This window comes from Syzygium oleosum, unplaced genomic scaffold (assembly GCF_021117445.2).
Source record: "Syzygium oleosum isolate NSW1041296 unplaced genomic scaffold, Sole_v2.1 Sole_v2.09, whole genome shotgun sequence".
Lineage (NCBI taxonomy): Eukaryota > Viridiplantae > Streptophyta > Magnoliopsida > Myrtales > Myrtaceae > Syzygium > Syzygium oleosum.
In genome coordinates, this window is record NW_026607493.1 from 10,449,418 (window position 1) to 10,471,258 (window position 21,841).

General features: G+C 43.0%; 4 protein-coding genes and 1 long non-coding RNA gene across 7 annotated transcripts; 3 read left to right on the plus strand and 2 right to left on the minus strand.

The window, feature by feature from the left end:
- Positions 1–167: 167 nt before the first annotated feature.
- Positions 168–4,593, plus strand: LOC115661506 (uncharacterized). Of its 2 annotated transcripts, none has more exons than XM_030583769.2 (9): positions 168–337; positions 1,118–1,291; positions 1,590–1,995; positions 2,101–2,369; positions 2,456–2,524; positions 2,603–2,659; positions 3,049–3,101; positions 3,216–3,291; positions 3,401–4,593. In XM_030583769.2, the coding sequence occupies exons 1-9, from the start codon at positions 297–299 to the stop codon at positions 4,335–4,337; spliced, it is 2,082 nt and encodes a 693-aa protein (XP_030439629.1). In that variant the 5' UTR covers positions 168–296; the 3' UTR covers positions 4,338–4,593. The 2 variants fall into 2 exon arrangements, with proteins under 2 accessions (XP_030439629.1, XP_030439634.1); XM_030583774.2 differs by having other exon boundaries at positions 187–337; positions 1,113–1,291.
- A 420-nt stretch (positions 4,594–5,013) lies between these two features.
- On the minus strand, positions 5,014–6,859 carry LOC115690494 (uncharacterized). Of its 2 annotated transcripts, none has more exons than XM_030616845.2 (2): positions 6,666–6,859; positions 5,014–6,426 (listed from the first exon to the last, which is right to left on the minus strand). In XM_030616845.2, exon 2 carries the CDS (start codon positions 5,939–5,941, stop codon positions 5,345–5,347), a length of 597 nt encoding a protein of 198 aa, XP_030472705.2. In that variant the 5' UTR covers positions 5,942–6,426; positions 6,666–6,859; the 3' UTR covers positions 5,014–5,344. The 2 variants fall into 2 exon arrangements, with proteins under 2 accessions (XP_030472705.2, XP_056170483.1); XM_056314508.1 differs by having other exon boundaries at positions 5,014–6,525.
- A 4,981-nt stretch (positions 6,860–11,840) lies between these two features.
- On the plus strand, positions 11,841–15,322 carry LOC115661316 (uncharacterized). Its single transcript, XM_030583621.2, has 5 exons — positions 11,841–11,943; positions 12,070–12,232; positions 12,748–12,841; positions 13,569–13,774; positions 14,938–15,322. The coding sequence occupies exons 1-4, from the start codon at positions 11,884–11,886 to the stop codon at positions 13,759–13,761; spliced, it is 510 nt and encodes a 169-aa protein (XP_030439481.1). The 5' UTR covers positions 11,841–11,883; the 3' UTR covers positions 13,762–13,774; positions 14,938–15,322.
- A 1,487-nt stretch (positions 15,323–16,809) lies between these two features.
- LOC130138982 (uncharacterized) lies at positions 16,810–19,996 on the plus strand. Its single transcript, XR_008817226.1, has 2 exons — positions 16,810–16,964; positions 17,601–19,996. It is a non-coding gene; the product is annotated as an uncharacterized LOC130138982 (long non-coding RNA).
- Positions 19,593–21,283, minus strand: LOC115661818 (transcription factor MYBS1). The gene is made up of 2 exons (XM_030584020.2): positions 20,704–21,283; positions 19,593–20,318 (listed from the first exon to the last, which is right to left on the minus strand). The coding sequence occupies exons 1-2, from the start codon at positions 21,138–21,140 to the stop codon at positions 19,826–19,828; spliced, it is 930 nt and encodes a 309-aa protein (XP_030439880.1). The 5' UTR covers positions 21,141–21,283; the 3' UTR covers positions 19,593–19,825.
- Positions 21,284–21,841: the final 558 nt, after the last annotated feature.

A 21,841-nucleotide genomic window follows, 5' to 3' on the forward strand; every position in this document is an offset into this window, starting at 1 on the left:
CCTTCCCCAGCCCGCCACCCGCCTTCCTCTTTCCTGAAATCTCGGTCTTAAACTAATTGATAAATGGATGTTAAAATCATTAATCCATCCGACTCTCGTTTCAAGAATCTGCCTTTGCGTTCATACATATATGTACCTGCCCAGTGCCCACCTCTCGCGTGATGGTTGAAGAAGAACAAGAAGAAACTCACAGTTATAATTCCACCGCCTCCCTTCCCTTCCCTTCGTTGCCTCGTAAATTCATTGCACGATACCAGACCAGAGGATCGCGAAGTTCACGGGGGAGGGTTCGTGATATGCAGCGACTCGTTGACAACGTGCTCGCAGTCACTAAAGAGTGAGTCCTCCACATTCATCCCCATTTTCCCTCTCGGATTGGTGTCTCTGTTTTTCCTCCCCCCTTCCTGCGCTGCGGTTCTTGGAGGTTTGACCCGGGAACAATCGAACCGCTATGATCTCTTTTTTCCTATCATCGAATCATGGGTTGTTTGTTGGAGACGAAGAAAGATTGAAATGATATGAGATTCCGGGTTCTTCTCTGCTGGAATTTCTCCCTCTTCTTGGGTTGTCTTAGATAGATTCGTCGATAGATGGATAGATAGTTGAATGAAATCGATTTGCGCCCACAAAGGGAAGAATGTCATGATGAATGTTCGTGGCCCTTAAAGGATGCTCTGAGTGATTCTGGTCCTAGCGCAGCAACGTTCTTATGTCTTGTCTCCGGACTTACACAAAGAATCTTTACTCGTGCGTCGTCCGACAAATTCTCATCTGGGTAACGGGGTTCTGCATGAATTTGTTGTGAATTGCGAACATTTGCGGTTGGAGGCGTGGACTGATCGTGCTTGACGGGATCGGTGTTGTAAGGTTTAGAGCAGAATCTAGTATGATTTTTGAGGATATAACTTTATCTTTCTTTACATTTGCAGTTCCCGTTCTTTGTGTCGACCACTTGTTCCTCATCTTTGTCGACTGATGACTTTTTAAGCATTGTCAGTTTCTGGTCAGTTATGGATCTTGATTGTGTATTGTTGTATATAATGTTGGCTAAGCTGTGAAGCACCTCTTTTGCAATTAAAATAATGAGTAATTCCATTTCTGTTCCTCTGTAGTGCAGGTCGGTTAAAACGGTTACTTATGAATCCTTGAACAATATAGTGAGGCTCATTAATGGGGTTTCGGCACTCCTACTGACCATCTTGCCTGGGAAGGCTAATATTCTAGAAGGTGTTCATGGATGGGAGATCAGGCCAACTTTTCGCGGACCTCGTTTTCCACGATGGATGGAAAAGTTAGTTTAGTTTATCTTGGTTTTTGCTTCTGCTTTGGTTGATTCATCAGCTTGCATGAGGAGTTGCTGATTAAATATGGTGGGAAAAATAAAAAGAGAGCACCCATTATGTGCCAGAGTTTTATCACGCCCCTCTTAATTTATCAGGCATAACAGGCTTTTTTGTTTGTAGGAAAAATTACTGATGTAGGGTTTTAATCTAACCATTGTTTTCCTGTCGGATATTCTTTATTCGGAATACTATTTTGATCTTCACACTGATGAACTTTCTCTGCGCTTGTTTTTGTACTTGATCCAGTGGTGTGTCCTCCTTCAATCAATTCATCCATGAACTCTCTGTGGATTCTGATTCGTCTTCAAGCATTGATTACTCATCGGAGGAAGAATATAGTGATGATGACAACATATGTCCTCCTTCTCCATTGTCTCAAAGCTCGCGTGCTTCAAGAGCTAGTTCTTTCAGCAGAAATGATGGGAAAACGATGGGTTGGATAAGACTCATACTTTCATGCATTTTGCTACCAGCAAAGACTCTGTTGGCCACAGTATCTCATCTTTTCTATTCTTCCGACTCTAGTAGTGCTAGGGGTTCTTTGTCAACGGAAAGTGAGAAGTCTTCACACATAAGCTCTGTAAAGAAGTTGCACAATCTCAAAGATCACATCATACACCGGACAACCGACAGACGACGTGGAGTAATTGAGGTATGGTGAAGAGTAGCGTGGTTGATTCCTTATGAGATGGTCTGCTGTTTTAATTAGAGATGCTTTCCTTGTGCTCATCAGTTTGATTTATTTACACTGATCCAGGATCTTCATCTAGCCATTGAAATCTTTATAGAGGCTCTGTTTGATATTGTTCAGAAGGCAGCACGCTGCCTTCTCTCACCGCTAGAAGTAATCGCAATACTGTGGAGATGGTTTTTTCCTTGTAGCACTGGCAGTGATGATATTCGTGGCAGCAGGTCGGATGCCTCTGCTCCTGAGACTGAGCCAGCTGAAACTCAAAATGGAACTTCCTTTCATCATTCTCTAAATACAGATGCTCGGACATGTCAAGATGTCATAACTGAGCTCGGGTAATAGTTAAAAGGCTGTTGGCTTCTTTCTTTTCTCTTGTTGGAGGTGTTTTCTCTTGCACCCTCTCACCATGCCACCTGTTCAGGTACCCATATGAAGCTATTCATGTCATCACTGCTGATGGCTATGTGCTTCTTCTGGAAAGAATCCCTAGGTATATTTTACTCAATTTCTATTTCAGTTTGTGATCTTGTTGCAACTCTGGTGTTTTATGGGTCAACTTTTGCCACAGACGTGATGCCCGGAAGGCAGTTTATTTACAGCATGGCATATTGGATTCATCAATGGGGTAAGCACTGGGCATTCATTATTAATTTTGGTTGTTTTCCTTCTTTGCTTGTAGTGTTTCCACTTTAGTATAGTCTGTAGCTTCCTGTGCTGGGGATTCTCAAAATGGTCTTGAGTGCTGCTTCATTTACAAATCCAAAGTTCATGTCTATAGCTGTTTATGAATCATTTATGGCTTGGATTGATCTTCATGTTGCTGTTCATTTAAGTTATGGAATTACATCTTGCCCTAGTATAATTTTTCTGACTCATATCTTCTAATTTTCTTCCAAAAATATTTTAATTTTTACCATGTTCTCAATACTGTGTACGATGGGTTTTCCTTGTTTTGATAATTGGATATATTATGGACCTATTTCCTGCTTTTCACTAGTAGATTTTCTTGTCCAGTTGGGTGTCTAACGGGGTTGTTGGTTCTCCGGCTTTTGCAGCCTTTGATCAAGGTACAAAATTTTCTTCAAGGACTTGCAATTTTTAGATCATGTCAGTGTTTTTTTTGGCCGTGGATAACATCAACTGTTAGACATGATCTTTTGACTTATCTCAATATACTGCAGGATATGATGTTTTTCTGGGAAATTTTCGTGGTTTGGTTTCCCGTGAGCACAATGATAAGAATATTTCCTCACAACAGTAAGTGCACTATTTCTTGATCTATTGTCAAAACTCCATTTTGCATTCATTGTGCGAAGTTTGTAGTCCCATCGATGAGTTTGAAATTAGCAAATAGCAATTAATGCAGATATTGGCGATATTCCATCAATGAGCATGGAACTGAGGATATTCCAGCTATGATAGAGAAGATTTACCAGGTTAAAACATCTGAACTGAAACTTAGCCAGCCGGAGATTATGGAAGAGACAGACAACAACCAGCCCTTCAAACTTTGTGCTATTTGCCATAGCTTGGGTGGGGCTGCTATGCTAATGTATGTGGTCACACGACAGATTGAGGAGAAGCCCCATAGGCTCTCAAGATTAATTCTACTCTCACCTGCCGGATTTCATCATGACTCCAATATAGTTTTCACATTAGTGGAGTATTTCTTCCTTACATTCGCTCCTGTAATGGCTCCTCTTATACCAGCCTTCTACATTCCCACGAGGTTTTTCCGGATGTTGTTGAACAAATTGGCTCGGGACTTTCATAACTACCCTGCAGTTGGAGGAGTGGTTCAAACCCTAATGAGTTACGTTGTTGGCGGAGACAGCTCAAATTGGGTTGGTGTGTTAGGCTTGCCTCACTACAACATGAATGACATGCCCGGTGTGTCCTTCAATTTGGCCCTTCACCTAGCACAAATGAAGCGTTCCGGGAAATTCAGAATGTATGATTATGGGAGTGCATCTGCCAACTTAGACGTTTATGGATCTCCAGAGCCGTTGGATTTAGGCGAGTACTACGGGTTCATCAATATACCGGTTGATTTAGTTGCTGGAAGGAAGGACACTGTAATTAAGCCGTCGATGGTTAGAAAGCATTACAGACTAATGAAGAAATCTGGTGTGAATGTGTCATTTAATGAGCTTGAGTATGCCCATCTGGATTTTACGTTCTCTCATAATGAAGAACTCTTGGCTTATGTTATGTCCAGAGTACTGCTGGTGGATCCAGATCCGAAGCGGCAAGTAAGTGAAAAAAGCATGAAGTTTAAGAGGAAAGGACAGTCTAGTAGCTAAGTTCTGAGTCGGAGAATTTGGTTTTAGGATTCTCCGTCACATGTTTGTTCATTTATTAGGCACTTAAAATCTGTTGTTGTATTATACCGGTGTGAATAGTTGCGTACAGTAGAAAGCTACATATCGCGGTAAGCTTCCATCTTGTTGTCTGCGGGAAGTTAACTGCTTGGGATGGAATGCCCATTGAAGATTTGTAACACACTTTATACTCTGTATAAACCAATTCTAATTGTGTGGTACTATTTGTTTGCATGAAGCTACTACTTGTTTACACTTCGTTATACAGTAGTTACTGCTCTTACCTTGACATATAGACATTCAAGCACGCTAGTTGACAATCTGGCTCGTGCAATCAGGTGAACAATGTGCATGAAAAAACGATTACTCTAAAAAAGATACCGGATTTTTCCCTTTATCACCTTAATTTTGAAAAGCACATCCATACTGGGTATTCAGCAGTCGTTATATAGGTATAATCCCCTATTAGGTGACATATCTATCATTACCCCATATTCTGGTATTGAGGAGTGATATATTTTATCTGAGATACCAACTTGTCCAGCCAAGCCCTCTCTTATCGTGCTTACTGTCCTGCCTCCGAATGCACTGCTGCATAGCCCAGTAGCATGTTTACTTCTTTAAGTTTAGCGTATCTCTTTAGTAGCTCGGTGTTGGCTTTGCTCGGAGACTTTGCCTTTATTCAGTAGCAACTCTCCCTTTGGAGCCCTTTTTTACTAAATGGAGATGCCAGTGCTGTCGAATAGTTGGTCAATTTGACATGAAAATGCTCAACGGTGTTTGTTTTTGACAGAGACAAACACCCCAACAGAGAGAGAGAGAGAGAGAGAGAGACAGTTTACACACTTCTGCTTTCCAATTTTGTCAACACTGTATATGCTAGACAATATTTCGCTCCTGCGCAACAGTCATTTGTGTTCGATTGGTACTTGACCACTTGTGATTAGCGGGAAAGAACATCATCAGTTCAATGCGTCCGTGGCTTGCAGTCATCGGCCTTCATCATAATCTGGCTGAACCGATTGTTTAAAATCAGCATCCATGATGACTCCATCCATGATATGCACAACAATCTCGCCCTTCCTTCTATCCAAACTTTCGGATTGGACTCTATTGACTACTATCTTTCCATTGACAGCCTTTGATATATACAAAGTAAACCCTGACAAGGAATCGTAAGAGATCTCCTTGCCTACAGGCACTGCATCTGAGGTAAGAGCTCGAGGGACAGCAGAGAATCCGAGGACACGCGAAACAATCGCGTAGGTGTTGTTTATGTTCTCTGCAGCAAAACTTTCATTCACGTTCAGCCGCAGATCACGCCAGAATGCTTTCTCCGAAGGGACAAAGATGGTGAAAGCAAGGTCTTGTGGCAGCATTTCCACCAACATATTCCCGAACATCCCTAAATGCCAATTCTCAGAGAATTTCCTGTCTTTTGTAGTCCGGTGAGATCTCACAGCATCATTACTGGATGATACCTCTGGAAGCTTGAGTGTCGAAAGAAACAGTATGAGAAAGCAACACAGCGAAACAACCATGCACACGAAAGCAATCGAATTCTTCACGAAGTAACCCCTTCTCATCTTCGAAGCATCTCTATGTCCCGACCAACCATTTTCCTCCTAGTCACACCCTTTACAGACGTTTCAGAATTTCCCCAAAATGCACAGGAGACGAGGAATGGCGCTCTTCGGTAGGAGAGAAAACATCAACCAAGGTGCTTCTGAGTAACCCGAAATCCACGAACTTTATTTAGACAATCGCACGCTTCGCATAATCCACTCGCAATCCAATGCAGAAACCGATGATTCCGCTATGCGGTATGCTCCATCAGAGAACCCAACCTTCAAATTCTTAAAGAATATCTGCATTTGACAAAGACCCCTTTCCAACAATGAAAAATTCTCCACTCCAAAGCAACCCCCAACTTGTTCACAAGTGCACACATTACCAACTAGAGTTCAGAAAGATCAATCATTTTGCAGAACAGCATATCAGCCCGACAGCTAGTTAACCCATCACTAAATCAGCAATCTTTAATCTCCGACACACCCATCAATATCGCTTCCTGCATGTAAAAACCGAAATACGGATCAACGGACGACAACATTAGATTCCGAAAGTCATTCCGGACGTGCCCAACAAATTGTTCGATCGGATTACATTCCTGCGCATCAGATCAACCTCAAACGCAGAACACGAACGACTAGTATCATCGGAATCGAGTCACGGAATTAAACCAAATGGAAGGTAAAAAAAGAAGCAAGTAGAGAGATGGACAGCGGAAGACAACGTTTGAGATGGTACCTCAAAGAAGAATTGATCCGAGTTAGCATCATCGCCAGCGATGAAGAAATCGCATTCTGGTTTTGATTTCGATGCTCTTGAAGCAAAAGATCAGCCAGTAGCCACTCTCTCTTTCTTGATTCCGACCATCTCCGATTCAACTTTGGGATCTGCAACTCTCGCTCTCTTCCCGTTGCTTCTTCTTCTGAAGCTGCTCTTTGGCTTTTGGTGAAACAGCGAGTTCAGCTTCTTAGACTCATATGTATTATATAGTTAAAATAGCACAAATGGTCCTTGAATTTTGTTCTGAAGTACAATGCGATCCCTGAATTTTTAATTTATTCAATACGATTCTTGAATTTTAGCCCAATGTGCAATGGCGTCCCTGAACTTTTAACTTGTTCAACCTGATTCCTAAACTTTCAGTATATGTTCAATTTAGTCTCCAGACCATATGAAAAAAGTTCAATATTATTTTTGAACTTGAATCAATGGAATGACAACATTAAACATTTTCATATAATTTAGGAACTGAATTAAACATGTATCAAAAGTCCGGGGACCCTATTGAACAAATGAAAAGTTCACGGATCACATTACACGTTGAGGTAAAGTTCAAGGATAACATGGGACAAATTAAAAGCTTAGAGACCATATTTCACATTCGTCGAGAGTTCAGGGACCTATATTTTTAGGAATGGTGAAATAAACAGTCCCTGCACTTTGGCCTAACGTGCAATTTGGTCCCTGAACTTTCAATTTGTTCAATGTAGTTCCTGACCTTTAGGCTAATGTTCAATGTGGTCTTTGAATTTTTAATTTGTTCAATGTCATTGCTGAACTTTTGGTACATGTTTAATTCAGTCCATGAACTATATAAAAATGTTCAATGTAGTCATTTCCATTAAACATTAGCCTAAAGTTCATGAACCGCATTGCATATTGGGTTAAAGTACATGAACGACATTAAACAAATTAAAAATTTAGGAATCAAATTGCATATTGGGCTAAAGTTCATGGAGTGTTTGTGTCATTTTTCCATATTTTTATTTCTTTATATTAAGTCGGGCCCGTCCGGGCCATTCGGGCCGCAAGTATCTGAAGCCCGAGAGACCGCCCGAAGTAAAAAAAAAAAAACCGAGCATTTTAGGCCTGGTGGGCCAGACCGGGCCTATCAGAGCCCGAAAATAATTGGGCCGGTCCGGGTGTTTGGGCTTCACGGGTTTTCTGCTCGCCCGCTCTGGTTCTATGGTCCTCCTCTAAAACCGAGCTGAAGTGAAGGCTGAAGCGCGAGACGCAGCTGAGCTTGACCGGGGCGGTCTGGAAGTGCACCGTTTCGCCGCCGCCGCAGCGCCGCGCATCTGGGATTTCTATACCGTCGTGGAGCGCACCGAGCGACCTATCAAGAGGGCTCGCGCTCGGTGCCGTTCGGAGGCGCAATTCGATTACCAGACCCCCTTCTCCGATAGCTGCGATTGACGTTTGCGAGAAGCGGCGGGGGCGTTCTGCGGCTCGCCGTCAACGTCGCGGCGACCGGCACTGGGAGTGAAGAAGCGGCGGTGGCGGCGGCGGAGGAACGGGAGCGATTGCTAATGGTGGGGCCTCCGCGTTCGCAGAAATGGGGTTACGTCCGGATCATTGCCGGGACCATCCTCGGTGGCGTTCTTGGTTTTTACGTCATGCACCGCGTCGAGATCAGCTACAAGGTCTGATTTTTTTTCCTCTTCTGTTCTCTTTGTTTTCTGGGGATTCTGGGTTATGTCTGAGGATGTTCGAACTTGCATTTGTTAACATGTGACAGGAGAAGATGAAGGAGAGATTGCGGCAGTATGAGATGGAATTGGAGAAGAAGCAGCAGCAGCAGCAGAAGATGAACGAACTTGAAGATTCTGCTTAGTTCGATCCTCATTCTTTCCTTATTAGCTCTTTTTTAACTGAATGAATTACTCGAGGACAGTCTTTTTGTATCATAACCAAGTGTGAATCTCAGATTCGGGTCTTTGATCTTTCTTTCGTTTTCTTTTGTTTTTTAGTTTCTGGGAATCACACAGGCTAAGAGGAATTGCCATTTCATGAAGTCAATTTTGGTTTGGACTGAATGTGCTTTGTTTCCCATGTCTAAGCATCTGGTTTCGTCTCTTTGATGTTGATTATGTTCTTCACTGGATTGTTTTTTTGGCTTTTGTGTTCAATAGCTGCATGAAAGAGGTACTCAGTTTACGGTTCTTGTGCCCGTGCCCATGGCTTATATCTTAGTTGCGAGGATGTCGAGAATCAAGTAGCGGAGAATTTGGTGGTGGGTTGATGTGATTTGGTGGATGATGTGCGCGAATGAAGTAGGTGGCTTTTGCTGATCATGCTCGTAAAATGCTGGATTCTCTGTCTATCGACTTGAAATTGAAGAGCACTGACCTTTGCCTGATAGTGCCATCTACCGTACTGTTTTGGCATTCACTGAAACCTGTGTCTATTCTCTAGGATTATTCTTCAAGATCGATTTGTCTAGCAACTAGTTACACCTGCCTATTTTCTCCATTGCTCGGCTATTGTCCTTGTGGAATACATGAATCCACACCTTACAGATACTGCAAATGTCAGCAGGCTCAGCACATTGTCTAAGAGGGCATCTGTTCAATTACTTTGTTGCATCAGAGGTTATGTTATCCTCACTGAAATTCAAAGCTTGTTTCTAAGAGTATGCTTGCTGTTCCCTTTCTTTTGTTCCTTAGCAATTCATCTTACATTTTTTTCTCTTTTGTACCCACTAGTAGAGTAACTAGAGTTAGCTCCTTGTGTTTGTAGGGTTACAATGCGCTGATCTTCTTGTATGCCTGATGCACTGTAAAGTTGAATAGGCTCTGTGCTTGTTCTTAGTTCAGTGTATGGCAAAATTTTGTGAATCTTGGGGTTTGGTTGCTGAGCGCCTTTCCCTTATCCACGATAACCTCCCTGCCTGATCCTTTCCCCTTTTTTCTCCAGGAGCAAGTAGTGAGTGAGTTCCTCTCCTGTCCCAGAATTTCTTTTTGTTAAAGAGAAATGCCACTGTTGATGAATGGGCCAATCTACTTGATTTATTCTTAGTTTGTCCTTACTAACATGCCTGATGATCTTTGGTGTCAACCTCACATTAGGTTGAGGATGAAGCAGAAGTATTTACTTTTCTATTCTCACCAAGGAGGGCTTTGAGGGACGAAATTAAGCCATCACATCTTCCGGTGTGCTCAACATGAACTGAACAATACAAGCATGTGGTTCAGAAAGCTGCACAATCTTATCCTTGCTTTGGGGGCAGCTCTGTGGAGAAATGTCAATATTGTCGTCTCGTCTAGCAGAGATGCTCATGGACTCCGGCCGTCTAGAGAGTAATTATGTGAATGTGCGAATTCAGCTATTGCTGGAGCGCCACAAGCAATCTCACAGTCGACCATGGTCAGTCCATTGTAGCCTGCATTTTGGTGAACCTCCTTTATTCTGATGACCAGAACTTGGAACTCCTGCCTGGTATTACATAAGATCATCTGTGCTGATTATGTGCAAACATCGTAGAGAGTTGGCAATGCATTCCAGGAATGTTTCATAATTTTGCCCGTGTGGAGAAGTGTGTATGTTAGCGGACACTGACATGCAGGATGGCCCAAGGAAGCGTGACGTATCAGTAGCACGGATTAATACTCGATACTTTTGATGGTGGTCTTGTAACAAGTCGATCGAAGGGCGCTTATGCACTCTTTAACGGCGTATCATCATCGATTTTTTGTAGCTGTACCCTTCTGTTGCCTGCCTGAGTTCCTGGGCAATTCCAATGCACGAATAATGCCGCCGTTCACTATTGCTGCCATTTTTTTCGCTCCGCGCTTGCTAAGATAGCAATCCGCCATATCTCCTGATTCCTAGAGTAACGCGGCGGATCCGAACAGATCGAAGGGTGTTGGTGTGCTTGGATCGGGGAGTTCCGTCTATGTTCATTCTCTTATGAACTGATCTGTTGTTGCCCCGGCCTGGATTTTTGTTCGGACGGCGTCCGTGAGAATGGATGCAATCGAGCCGGTTCATTTTATGTTTTTGCCTTGCTAGGAGAATGGATGCAATCGAGCCGGTTCATTTTATGTTTTTGCCTTGCTAGGATTATGACCGTATCGAAATATTTCGCGAATAAGGTTTAGGGCCGAGTTAGACAAATCTCGCACCAATCAAGCTGCATAATGATGTCTGATCAACCTGTCCATTTTTATTCCTTGGTTAAGGATGATTAAAAGAAAAACTCATGGTCACAATTTACAGTTACAGTAAGAAAGAAATATAAATTATGAGTTCTGTAATTTATTTCACATAGTAAAGAATTGAATGCGAACCGTTAAATTCGGCGGGAACTAGGATCGCATTTAGGTGCGTCTAGTCGATGTAATTTGCGACTTGAGCTCGACTAAGCTCGAATGCGGGATTCGAAGTCAATTGAACTCGACTTTTCAAACTCGAGCTCGACCAAACATAGTTTTTTATAAGCTCGACTAGTGCTCGAGCTCCATCTCAAATTTTCAAAGTCGACTAAAATCGAAAAACCAATGTTTTTTCCTTTTGTGGATTAAATTCCTTTAAAAAGCACCAACTCTGGGTCGGATCGCAATTCTGACCCAACCTTTTTTTTTTTTGGTTTCATTAAAAAAGCATAAATTTTAGGTCGCGTCCCAATTCTAACCCGAACTTTCCTTTATCTCATAAAAAATCACTTACTTTAATTCAAATCCCAACTTTGGTCCAAACTTTTTGTTGTCTCGTAAAAAAGAACCGACTTTTAGTCGATACCTAACTCCGACTCTCGTTAAGTTTTCATCCAATGATGCCGTTAAAAGATTCGACGTGCCATTCCACATGTACTTTGCGGAAACTCGACGAGGGCTTGGATTTGGGTACCAACTGAAAGTCGGCGCTATTTCATGAGACCAAAAACAAAAAAAAAAAAACAAGAGTCCGGGCCACAATGGGGACACGGGTTAAAGTTTGTGTGTTTTCACGAGACAAAAAAAAAAGTTTTAAGCCAGAATTGGGACCCGAGATAAATTATGTATATTCTTACGAGACCCAAAAAAAAAAAATGGTTCGGGCCAGAACCGAAACTTGAATTTGTACTTTTTAAAGGAATTGGGCCTCCTTTTACCTGCATTTGCAAATATATATAAATGGCGGGAGCCCGAGGAGAGACAGAAACAGAGAGAGAGAGAGAGAGAGAGAGAGAGAGAGGATGGAAGATTCAAGCGCAATCCTGTGCCAGATTTCTCGCCTCAAAGACATGCTCGATCAGGTATCTCCTTCTCGTCTTAGGGCTCCGCGCGCCTGCCTTCCCCCATTCCTTACCTCGCGAATTCGCGATCCGGATTTTGGGCGAAAAGCTCGTCCGAGTTGAATTGAGGCTGCGTCGTTTGAGCAGGTGAACGAGGAGATCGAGTCGAGCATCCATGTCACGAGGGAGACGGAATCGGAGGTCGTCGGGTGCTCCGAGGCCGAAGCCGCCCTGGCGACGAGGGAGGCGGAACTGACTGAGTCGCTCTACGTCTCGCGGTTCGAGCTCATCGGATTAGCTGCGGTGGCCGGTTGGTAATGCCGTTCTACCGACGCCTTTGAATCGATTTTAGGCCATTGGCACTTGGAAACCCGTATCGCGCCACCTGTCTTTCTGCTCGTCTTTTCTCGTCCGTTCACGGTCAGTGCGATCGGAGGATTTGTGGAATGCCGGTGTAGACCTCGTAGATGTAGTACCGGACCTCCGCCCCATTTGGTTCTTGTGAGGATTGCCATTTTTCACCGAGACCGGAGCTGTTACTGCGCTCCGCCTTGCGATTGTCAGCCAATTACATTGAATCACTTGCTCGAGGGACAATCGGCAGTGTACGGCAGTAATCGGCGTGAAAAACTTTTAGGGGATTCGAGAAACTTCGGAGTACTTGGTCTGACGGCGGGATTTTCCTGCAGCATTTGCGTGTGTCCGATAATCTTCTCGTCGTACTCTTCCAATGACGAAGTGGCACCTTGTCGCTTATTTCGTGCTTTCACGTCACGTGTTTATATTTGCATCGTTTTGTTTCTTTTTTTTTTTCCCCTTTGACAGCTGAATCAAGGAAGTCGGTTAACAGCACGGAGCAGGAGCTGCGCTCTCTCCGAAAGAAGAGAGATGAGATCCAAGAAAGGATGACCCGTAAACGGTAATCGATCGATTTCAGTTGGAAAGCATATAGGGATGTGGTAGAGATGCTTGCTTGATTATTCCTCTGAACCTCTTGGAATCCGAGATGTGCAATACCCTGACTTCTGTTTTCAAGATCAAATTCCGCCGAGAATCGTTCGACATTGTCGCATGGGCTTTAATGAACGTACTTGCTTGTGAATATACCTTATTATGTTGCAAATCACGGGATCACGAAAGAAGCATTGTAAATATTAACTCTTATTTAAGATGAATTATTTCCACCTCGACTTTGCTTGTTAGTTGATACCAAAATCAATGTTCTGTCCGTCGTTGTAGCCGTGTAGAAGCTCAGGTTTAGCCATTACAATAAAACGCATAAACAGCGAACAGTGGCCACTCCATAGCCACAAAAACCGAGTTCGTTGCCTGAACATTAATGAATCCGCAACAACTAGTCGGGAAAAGGAAACTCTTTTGCTGCAGACAAGCTCTTGGCGACAAATCAGCAGCTTTCTGCCACTGGCATTTGGTGTGAAGTACTCAGCAAGAAAATTTCTTGCTAAAAGTGTGACATCTATAGAAAGTTTGGGGTTGGAATATGCCTGTTGGTGTGTATGGGTCAAAATTACTCGTCTCAGACGCCTATGCACCCAACGTTATTCTTACTTCACGTTTTCTATTTCCTGTAAGATCTCTGCAACAAATTTCCCTCAAAATGATTACGACAATTTTAATTCTGTCAGGGAAGGGTTCATTAGACAATGCCTGGAATTTCAACGGGGAATCGACCAAGGAGAAAGTGAAAGTGAAAGACTGCAGTCTTTATTAGCAGAAAAAGAATCCTTCGAAAAGGAGATGGATATATTCACAAAAAGGAATTATGCCTTACAAAGTTCTATCTCTACATCTCTGGAAGAAATGGTCGAAGATCTTTAAGACTCTAGTACTGGTATGGCAATCTTTCTTCTCGTATCGCATTTCTTTAATGTCTCACAACAATGTTATCTTATCAGTAGTAAATTGCTGCTTTAATAGTCAATGTTGTATGTATAAAAACTCTCACTTTATTCGATTTCTCTATTTTTGCCGTCTCATCTCACATATAGTAAATTCTAATTGTCATGAGACTATTGGAACAATTTACTTTCAAGGACAGTGCTTCCATGCTAAATGATGGAAGGACATTGCTTTAACTGGATGGGAAGATGTAGACCTTGATTTATTAACCGACACACAGGCACGGCACAAGAGCTCAGTCTGGCACAGAGGTGGCTTCCCTTGGATGAGTCATAGTTTCTTATGTCCATCCTTTTAGTTTAAAGATGTGGCAAATCGGTCTTTGCGAAATATGTGGTCTATATGCATTGACCTTACCAAGCTTTGTGACACATTGGCCTCATGCTTAGGTTCTAACCCTTTCTTGAATTAATACTAGTTATATGGGTGGCTGTGAGTTGACCGAAGAGTATTTTGAGAAGACCTTTATTCAGAATCAAGAGGATATTCTTGTCCAATTTCATCGAGTAATTTTATATCTCAGTTTCCTAGAGAGTTATGAATAAGAAATGATCTCATAAGCATCCTATTGCACAATCTGTTCTGTGAAAACAGGTTAGCAATTAGCAAGTGTTAACCTGTCTTTTCTCTTCCCCCTCTTCTTGCTAAATGTCTGCCTAGTGCCACCACTTGTGGGACGGGGATCTTCTCCTGAGCTAGTGGTAGTCTGCTTCTAACTATGTTAACTATGCAAAACCGGAATTTCTCGATAAACATACAGGAGTAACAAGAGCCAATGGTTTGTCGTTCAATGTCAGCCTAAGAACTCAGATCATGAGGCCAAGATGCAAAACTGCGCAGAAAGGGATGAGTGGATTCCAGAGGTGACATAAATTTGTGATAGGCAGATTGTTTCTTCGTGCGGGCCAAAAAGACGGGATTGAAGATAAAAAAGATGCTAATTCAATCAGAAACATCTCGCTCACTTAGAACACACACTTCAAGTGGCTAAGACAATACATAAATGCTCATTTTTCGTAGTGACTCTTGCATCGTGTTTAGTATCCACCTTTAGAATTGCTGATCATAATTACTTTCTTGTATAAACATTCTCAGGATGAAGGAGCTTTTCAACAGAGGAGCTTTTCTGGAGGAGAGCGGTAGTTTTTTTTGGCCAGAGGAGGATCGGGAATGGGTGAGCCAGGTGTGAGGAAGCCGGTCAAACCCTGGACTGCTAACAGGAATTACTATAGATCTGGACATTGTACTTAGAAGTAATGCTGATTCTCTATTGTCCCTTTCAATTTTATTTCCTCTGAATATCTGATGTGAGAGAGGAGTTAGGGGACCACTCCTTCCCTGAAAGTTGTGGCCTCATTTAAGCTTTGCACTGTTGCTTCCCTCTCAGCTGTGACCTACCTCTTGAGGTGGTGGGGGTCATTACAGAAAATTTGACCGATGTCTGCTGACAAACTTTATCCATTCCATGCTTTCTTCTTCACTGTCAAACTTGTGTGGAGATGGGGTTTCTTTCTTTCCATTTTAATGCTAAAATCCAAAGGTGCTTAAAACCAAGAAGGAAGGTAATTTCGGGGACGCCATGCTAAAATGATCGGCTCTCTTGCGGAATCTGGTGTCGTAATTTGGCGGGGTAACCGGATCAGATTTCGTGCTTTCAAGATTTAGCTATAATTCACTGATCATTGTTCTTGTTCATTGCTGTTACACAAGATGGTGGCAGCAGGCAAACTCGTGGCCTCTTTTTTTGCTTCAGCAAACGTGGTTGAATTGACAAGGGAATGAGGTAGGATGCTTCTCCAACACATTTTACCCAAAAGAAAAGGGATGAGAGGGATGAGAATGCAATTCAAACCTCATGCACAAAAACACCCAACGATAAAGATGGGGCGTGACCCTTTTGTGCCGTTAAGAGGGTGGGGGGCTAAGGCCAAATCGGCTTGCGTGGTTCAAGATTGTGCATTCATAAAACTTAGGTTGTCCTCCATGCCACAGAGTCGCGATGTCTCTCTCGTGGACATCGCGTGTGCCTTTGGCCCTTGTTTCCGTACATTACAGCTACACGACTTCTCAAATTTCGCACTCTGTTCAAACTTAGCGAGAGCTTGGACCCCCGAATGAAGCGCTTTTGAGCTTTCTTTCGACGAACAAGGAGATGGCCACGAAAAATCACAAAATTTATTTTATTGGAGAAAAAGAGAGAGAGCTTGACAAGCATCCTTATTATGAGGTGAACTGAATTCCTTAATTTGGTCGGCAGCATCGGCCACTAAATGATTGGTTCATCTTGATAAGCATAATGAATTATTGTGAAAGAGTTCTTTATCTGTAACAACTTATAAATTACTTTTTACTTTGATTTATGTTCACAAAACAACCCCTTTAGTTTCATTAAACTTAATTAGTTACGTATTTATTATGCGATTAAGGGGTAAATTGAAACCCATCAATTAATTTTCTCTTTCTTTTATGGTAGTGGTGTGTATTATAGGGTGAAGTGGGACAACAGAGTACCTGGTAAGAGAATTGGATTGCACATTCTCTTGGTGAATATTTTTGGTCCTTTTGGTTGGAGCTCAATGAGGGTGTGGAGTGGACCACACACCCTATCTTCCTATAAGAAGAGCCTCATGACTCCTTTCCTCTTTCAGTTTCAGGAAGTCAATGATCATTACCAGGCCAACCTCATATCAATAGAAGCCGAAAAGTGATCCATTCAAGAAGAAAGAAGAAAGAATCTTGGGGTGAAGAAAAGTGGATTGAAGGAAATGACCCCATCACATTAGAGAAAGAGAGCTTCGTTCAAGAGGAAGATGAAGATGATGAGAAGTGCCGCACTAGAAAGCCCTAAAAGAAAGCTCTCAAGTAGAGGACCGGGAGTGGGAGGGTTCATGAAGGAACAAAGAGGCAGGCTCTATATAATAAGGAGATGCGTTGTCATGCTCTTGTGCTGGCAAGATTAAAGCCAAAAGGAGAAAAAAAAAAAAATAGATGGTGGAATTACTGCAGTCCTCAGTCCTCGCCACCAGCTTCGAAGCAAGTGATGATGCCAGATTTTTCTTCATTTCTTTTTCATTCTCTTCTTCGGTTACCAGTGCAAGCGTACAGAAGGAGCCTCTCTCAAAGTCTGTCCTCTCTCTCTCTCTTGTTTTTTTTTTTTTGATAATCGAGGTGTCCGCGCGACCGGCGAGCTAGGGCTCAAACCAGCGGTGATGCCCGACTAGTCCTCGAGGGGGGCTAGCGCAGCATCCCACCGCCACGACCCCCCACTTAAATCACCGATGGGCGAGTTTTGAACCCATGACCTCTCGTGAAAGGAACTGAGCGCAAACCAACGCGGTCACCGATGGGTGGGTTCTCTCTCTTGTTAATATCCCCTTTTTCTTAACCTTTTTGTTCATATCTGAGAGATCAGACTCAGACTAGGCAAGAAAACCCAATCTTTGGCTCGGTTTTTTTTTCCTGAAGTTCCTCTTCCTAGTTTAAGACCTGCAAAAGTGGGATCTCTTGAACTTTTGCCTTTTTGTCTTCAAATGATCAAGCTACTAAAAGCCTTCAGGATGTCTTTTGTTTAATGTAATCTGTTGAAGGGCCTTGCACATGGCTGAGCCAAACCTTCAATGGTTAATTTCAAATTGTGAGTTCTTGGTGGGAGAGAGAGAGGGAGAGAGATCTTTAATATGATCGAGTCAGCATAGCATTTTAAAGATGGTCAACTTGTTATCAGCACTTTGATCCTTTTCTGTTCCTTCGTTGTGTAGATCATCGTGGTGGACTAGACAAGGATGGTGCCGATCAGCCTTCCTAATTCTTCTTTAATATCTGACATTTCTAAAACAAATGATTATGGGGAAATGGGCATTTTGATTGCCAATGGAAGTGTTACTTTCCCTATGACAGTTCGGATTGTCACTTCTTTTTTGAATTGCGTAGGGAATGCATGATGACACGAATTTCAAGTTTTGGAAGAGGAACGTCTTCACCAGCTGGACTAACTTCTTTTCTCAGCTTCACGTGTTTTATTATTATCATTAGCAATGTGATAATTCAAATTATCACTGATATCGGAGCAAAATGACCCATTCATAATCTTCCTTGGGTGGCACGACTCATAATGTTTTGCTTCCTTGATTAAGTATTCATGCTTTTCTCTATACCAAATCATATATGGTTGTATTGCTGGATATCTAGAATTTGCTATGCAATAATTTGATCAACCCAAATTACGGGACGCTCTCAAGAATTAACTGCTTGCTGTTACCCATCCGAAGAAGAAATGTGCCAGGTAACTCAGCTCCAAGTCCTAAAATCCACCATCTCACACTAGTTTTCTTCTCTCTTTTTGCCAAAACCCTCTCATACAAGTGGAAATGATAAATTTAGGTGGTTTGGTTATGAGTGGACTCATGGAATCATGGTCTCTAGAAACAAAGATACAAGAGACTGGTGCGTGTCAGAGTCCTGGACTGGAAATTGCTATATCCTTCCAGGATTGGATTGCTTCATTGGGTCCAAAAAGAGCATAAATACTTTGTAGCCTAAAATGAAAATAAAAAATGCTTCTCTTTGGATTGACTTAGGCCCCTTTTGTGGGTCTCTACTAGCAAAAGGGCATGATTAGTTTTCACTGGTTTTCTGTTCCTGCATAAATTTTGGGTCCACTTGTCTTGGCAATTTCGGGCCCTCCACCCTCCGGAGACATTTAAGGATTTCTCCCTAATGATATAGATTTCAGAAGTCAATCAAAGCTAATACTCTGTTTAACATGTTCAACTCATGTCTGATGATTTCACAGGTTTTTGTGCTTTTAAACGATTAACCACAATTAGACCAGTAATTGCCAACAATCCACGTTTGAGCCGCCGCGTGGGCTTTGGCATGTGTTTTGCTTCGTCCATGTTCCACCGCCTCTTGCCTGGTCCTCTCCCTGGTACTTTAAATCTGTCATATGGATCTGAAGAAGAGTGTGGATCCAAAGGCGGTTTGCGATGCGTTAATGTTGATAAGTAAACAAATCTCAACCGATCTAATGTTAGCAGCCTAAATTTCAGTCCATGAAAGAATGGTTCCAGTTTTAATGCAGATGGGTTCGGTCCAAACAAACGCTACAACTTTTGAACTAGTTTGACAAATAAAACAGCAACATATCTTTCCGTGATCCAACTCCCAACATCAATTTATCGTTCTATTTCCACTGTTTCTGGTCTCTTATCTTGGGTTTTTTCCCCGATTAAACAGAGTATTAGCTATGATTGACTTCTGAGATCTAGTCTTTAGGGGAAACATCAATGTATTTCTTGGGACCATCAGCTTGATGGTTTGATGTCCTGTACTCCTATTAGCTTTTCCTTGCCTTATACTTCACGACTAATCCCAGCTTTAGGGTTCTTACTTGACAGGGCCACTAGTCGAACTAACACTCCACTGAAAAAAGAGAGTTATTTGATTGATCAGAACATCAATAAGTACAGAACTCGTTTGGTCGATTCTCTTCCCAAAGTAAACAGGGGAAGGTGAGAAGACGCACAACATTGAATGCTTCAACTTACTGAGAGAATGTACGTGTGCATTTGGTTGGACATGGCACGACAAACTTCTTGCCTATCCGACTTATGGCTTTCAAACTGACAGAAGATGGTCTATTAAAACTCTCCTACAAGATGAAAAAACAACAGTAAATGATCTCCCCATCGAAGATTTTTCTTAGAAAGATGGACTCCTCTGTAAGGTTCAATAGCAGGACATTCAAGTGATTTGAATCAAAATGAACTTGCAATGATTATCTAATCCGCCATATGTACAATGAGAGAACTGATTACAAGGATTGCTCTATAGAGATTAGAGTAATGTACATCCATTATTGCTGCTCTTACAAAAACAGGCCTCATCTGCAATGTTGTTTTTCACCTTATCCCCTGCTATCTTCATCCGGGAACCCATAGTATGCAGTTGTGGATCAATTTATGCAGGCGTTGGCTTGGCCTTGTTATTGATGCATTGGCGGAGGCGGTGGCGGCGGCGGCGGCGGCATTGGATAAGCCATGGGCACCATGTAAGGCGGATGAGGGTGGTGCCCTGGAGGTGGAAGCATGACGGGTGTCCCAACCGCAGATCCAATATGCCCTGGAGGAGCAGCAATTGGGTGACCCACTGGCGCGCCATAAATCCCAACACCAGGAGGCATGTGTGGCTGATGAGCCCGGTGCTTCAAGGAGGCTCCTATCGCGGGCACACTCGGCGGGTTCTGGTTGGCCTGTTGGCCGGTGATCGGGGCCTGTGGGGTTGAGACATCTCCATTGTTGACACTGGTGATGTCATGGATGCTGGACCTTCTCCTATCTCTGTTCATGGAATTCAACCTAATGAAGTACTTCTGAGCATGGCTTGCCACTTGGGTTGGTGTTCTTGAAATCACAAAGTTCCTTGAAATGCTCCTCCAATCTCCTTTCCCGAACTTGTCAAGACCCAGCAAAAATAACCTGCAAAATTCGACACCCTCTTTAGTTTTATTGTCCAGAAAAACCCTATCTTTGACATATCCCCAAGAGCAGAGTAAATCCAATTGGCCAATTCGATATCATACTCGTGATTAGTGAAAAACATTACTTGGTGTCTCCCTATTAAACACTAGGTTTCTAGCAATCACATTTGATTAATAGCCAATTAACATCAAATTAATGTGCTGATTCCAAGATTATCATTCTTTAATTTAAAAAGCTATTTTAGAGAAGCTAAGACCTCACAAGTAGCTTGACTCTGCATTTTTTAATGGGATAAGGTAATCCAAATATGCCTTAAGGACAAGTACTCAAGCACAACATTTCATGTTCATGTTAACCTCAAGAAGTTGCTAAAGTGATATACCTATGCTCTTCTTCTGTCCACGGAATTCCTTTCCTTCTCTCTTGGTCCGACCTCGAGCCACCCTTCCCGCCATGCCCACCGGCCTCGTGGCTCAACCCCGCGAACCCGCCGCCGTACCCGCAATTCGACCGCTTATCCGCAGCCGAGCTGGAGCTGCCGCCGCCGCCGCCGCCGGAGAAGCCGGGCCTGTCCTTGGCGGCCGAAGATGAGGTGGTCTCATCGCTCACGTAGTTGGGGACTTGTATCTGACCAGCATCAATTGCACTCACATCCTCCACTAGCATTTGGTAGTGCAGTTTCAATTCCTCAAGGCTCTTGCCAGGGACCATGGAAGCAATCTTGTCCCACTGCTCCTTGGAGTCCTCAACCCAATGCATTGCAAGTGCATTCTCAAAGGCCTTGTCCTCTTCCCTGCTCCATTCTGTGGCACTGGTCATGGTGGTGGGGGATTCTGCCTTTGAAGTTGGTTCACAGTTTCAGGCTTAGGACACTGGGGAGAAAAAAGAAAAAGGGGAAAAGAGTGAGGTGATGATGGAGTGAGGTGTTATAATAATGAGTCCATTTCAATGGCGTATTTGTGTGGGGTTTGTGGTAGGATCAGAGAAAGGGCAGGGCCGGGGGGGTGCGCAGGATAAGAGGGAGATGTTGGGTATCGAAATGTCAATTCTTTGGAGGACCACCCACTTGGAAAATTGAAGGGATGGGTTGCCCTGTCGTGTTCAGGTCACACCTCCAATTCCATGGAGAAATTCTCTCTCGTTTTACCCCCCCCAAAGAGACTTTCAACAGATCGAATCGAGCCTAGGTCTCAGGATACATTAGTACCTTGAGACACCTTTTCCTCTCGAACATGGTAGCCCCCGGCTTCGAAGAGGAAGAGAGACTAGTGCATCACGAGCCGATGTTCAAGAAAGAAAATCCGGGCATGTCGAGTTCTCTCCCGATCATGACGGCGAAGCAGAGTTATGGTTGTCCTAATGGAAGGGTCGCGCCGGACAAGCAAAGAGACGAGATTACGGGCCTCCGATTCCATTTATTTATACTTAATAGAAAGAGGTTGAAAAAAAAAAAAATTGAACTTTCATTAAGCTCAAACAAAATGGCCAGTATTATACACACTTTGCCGTGATGACCTATT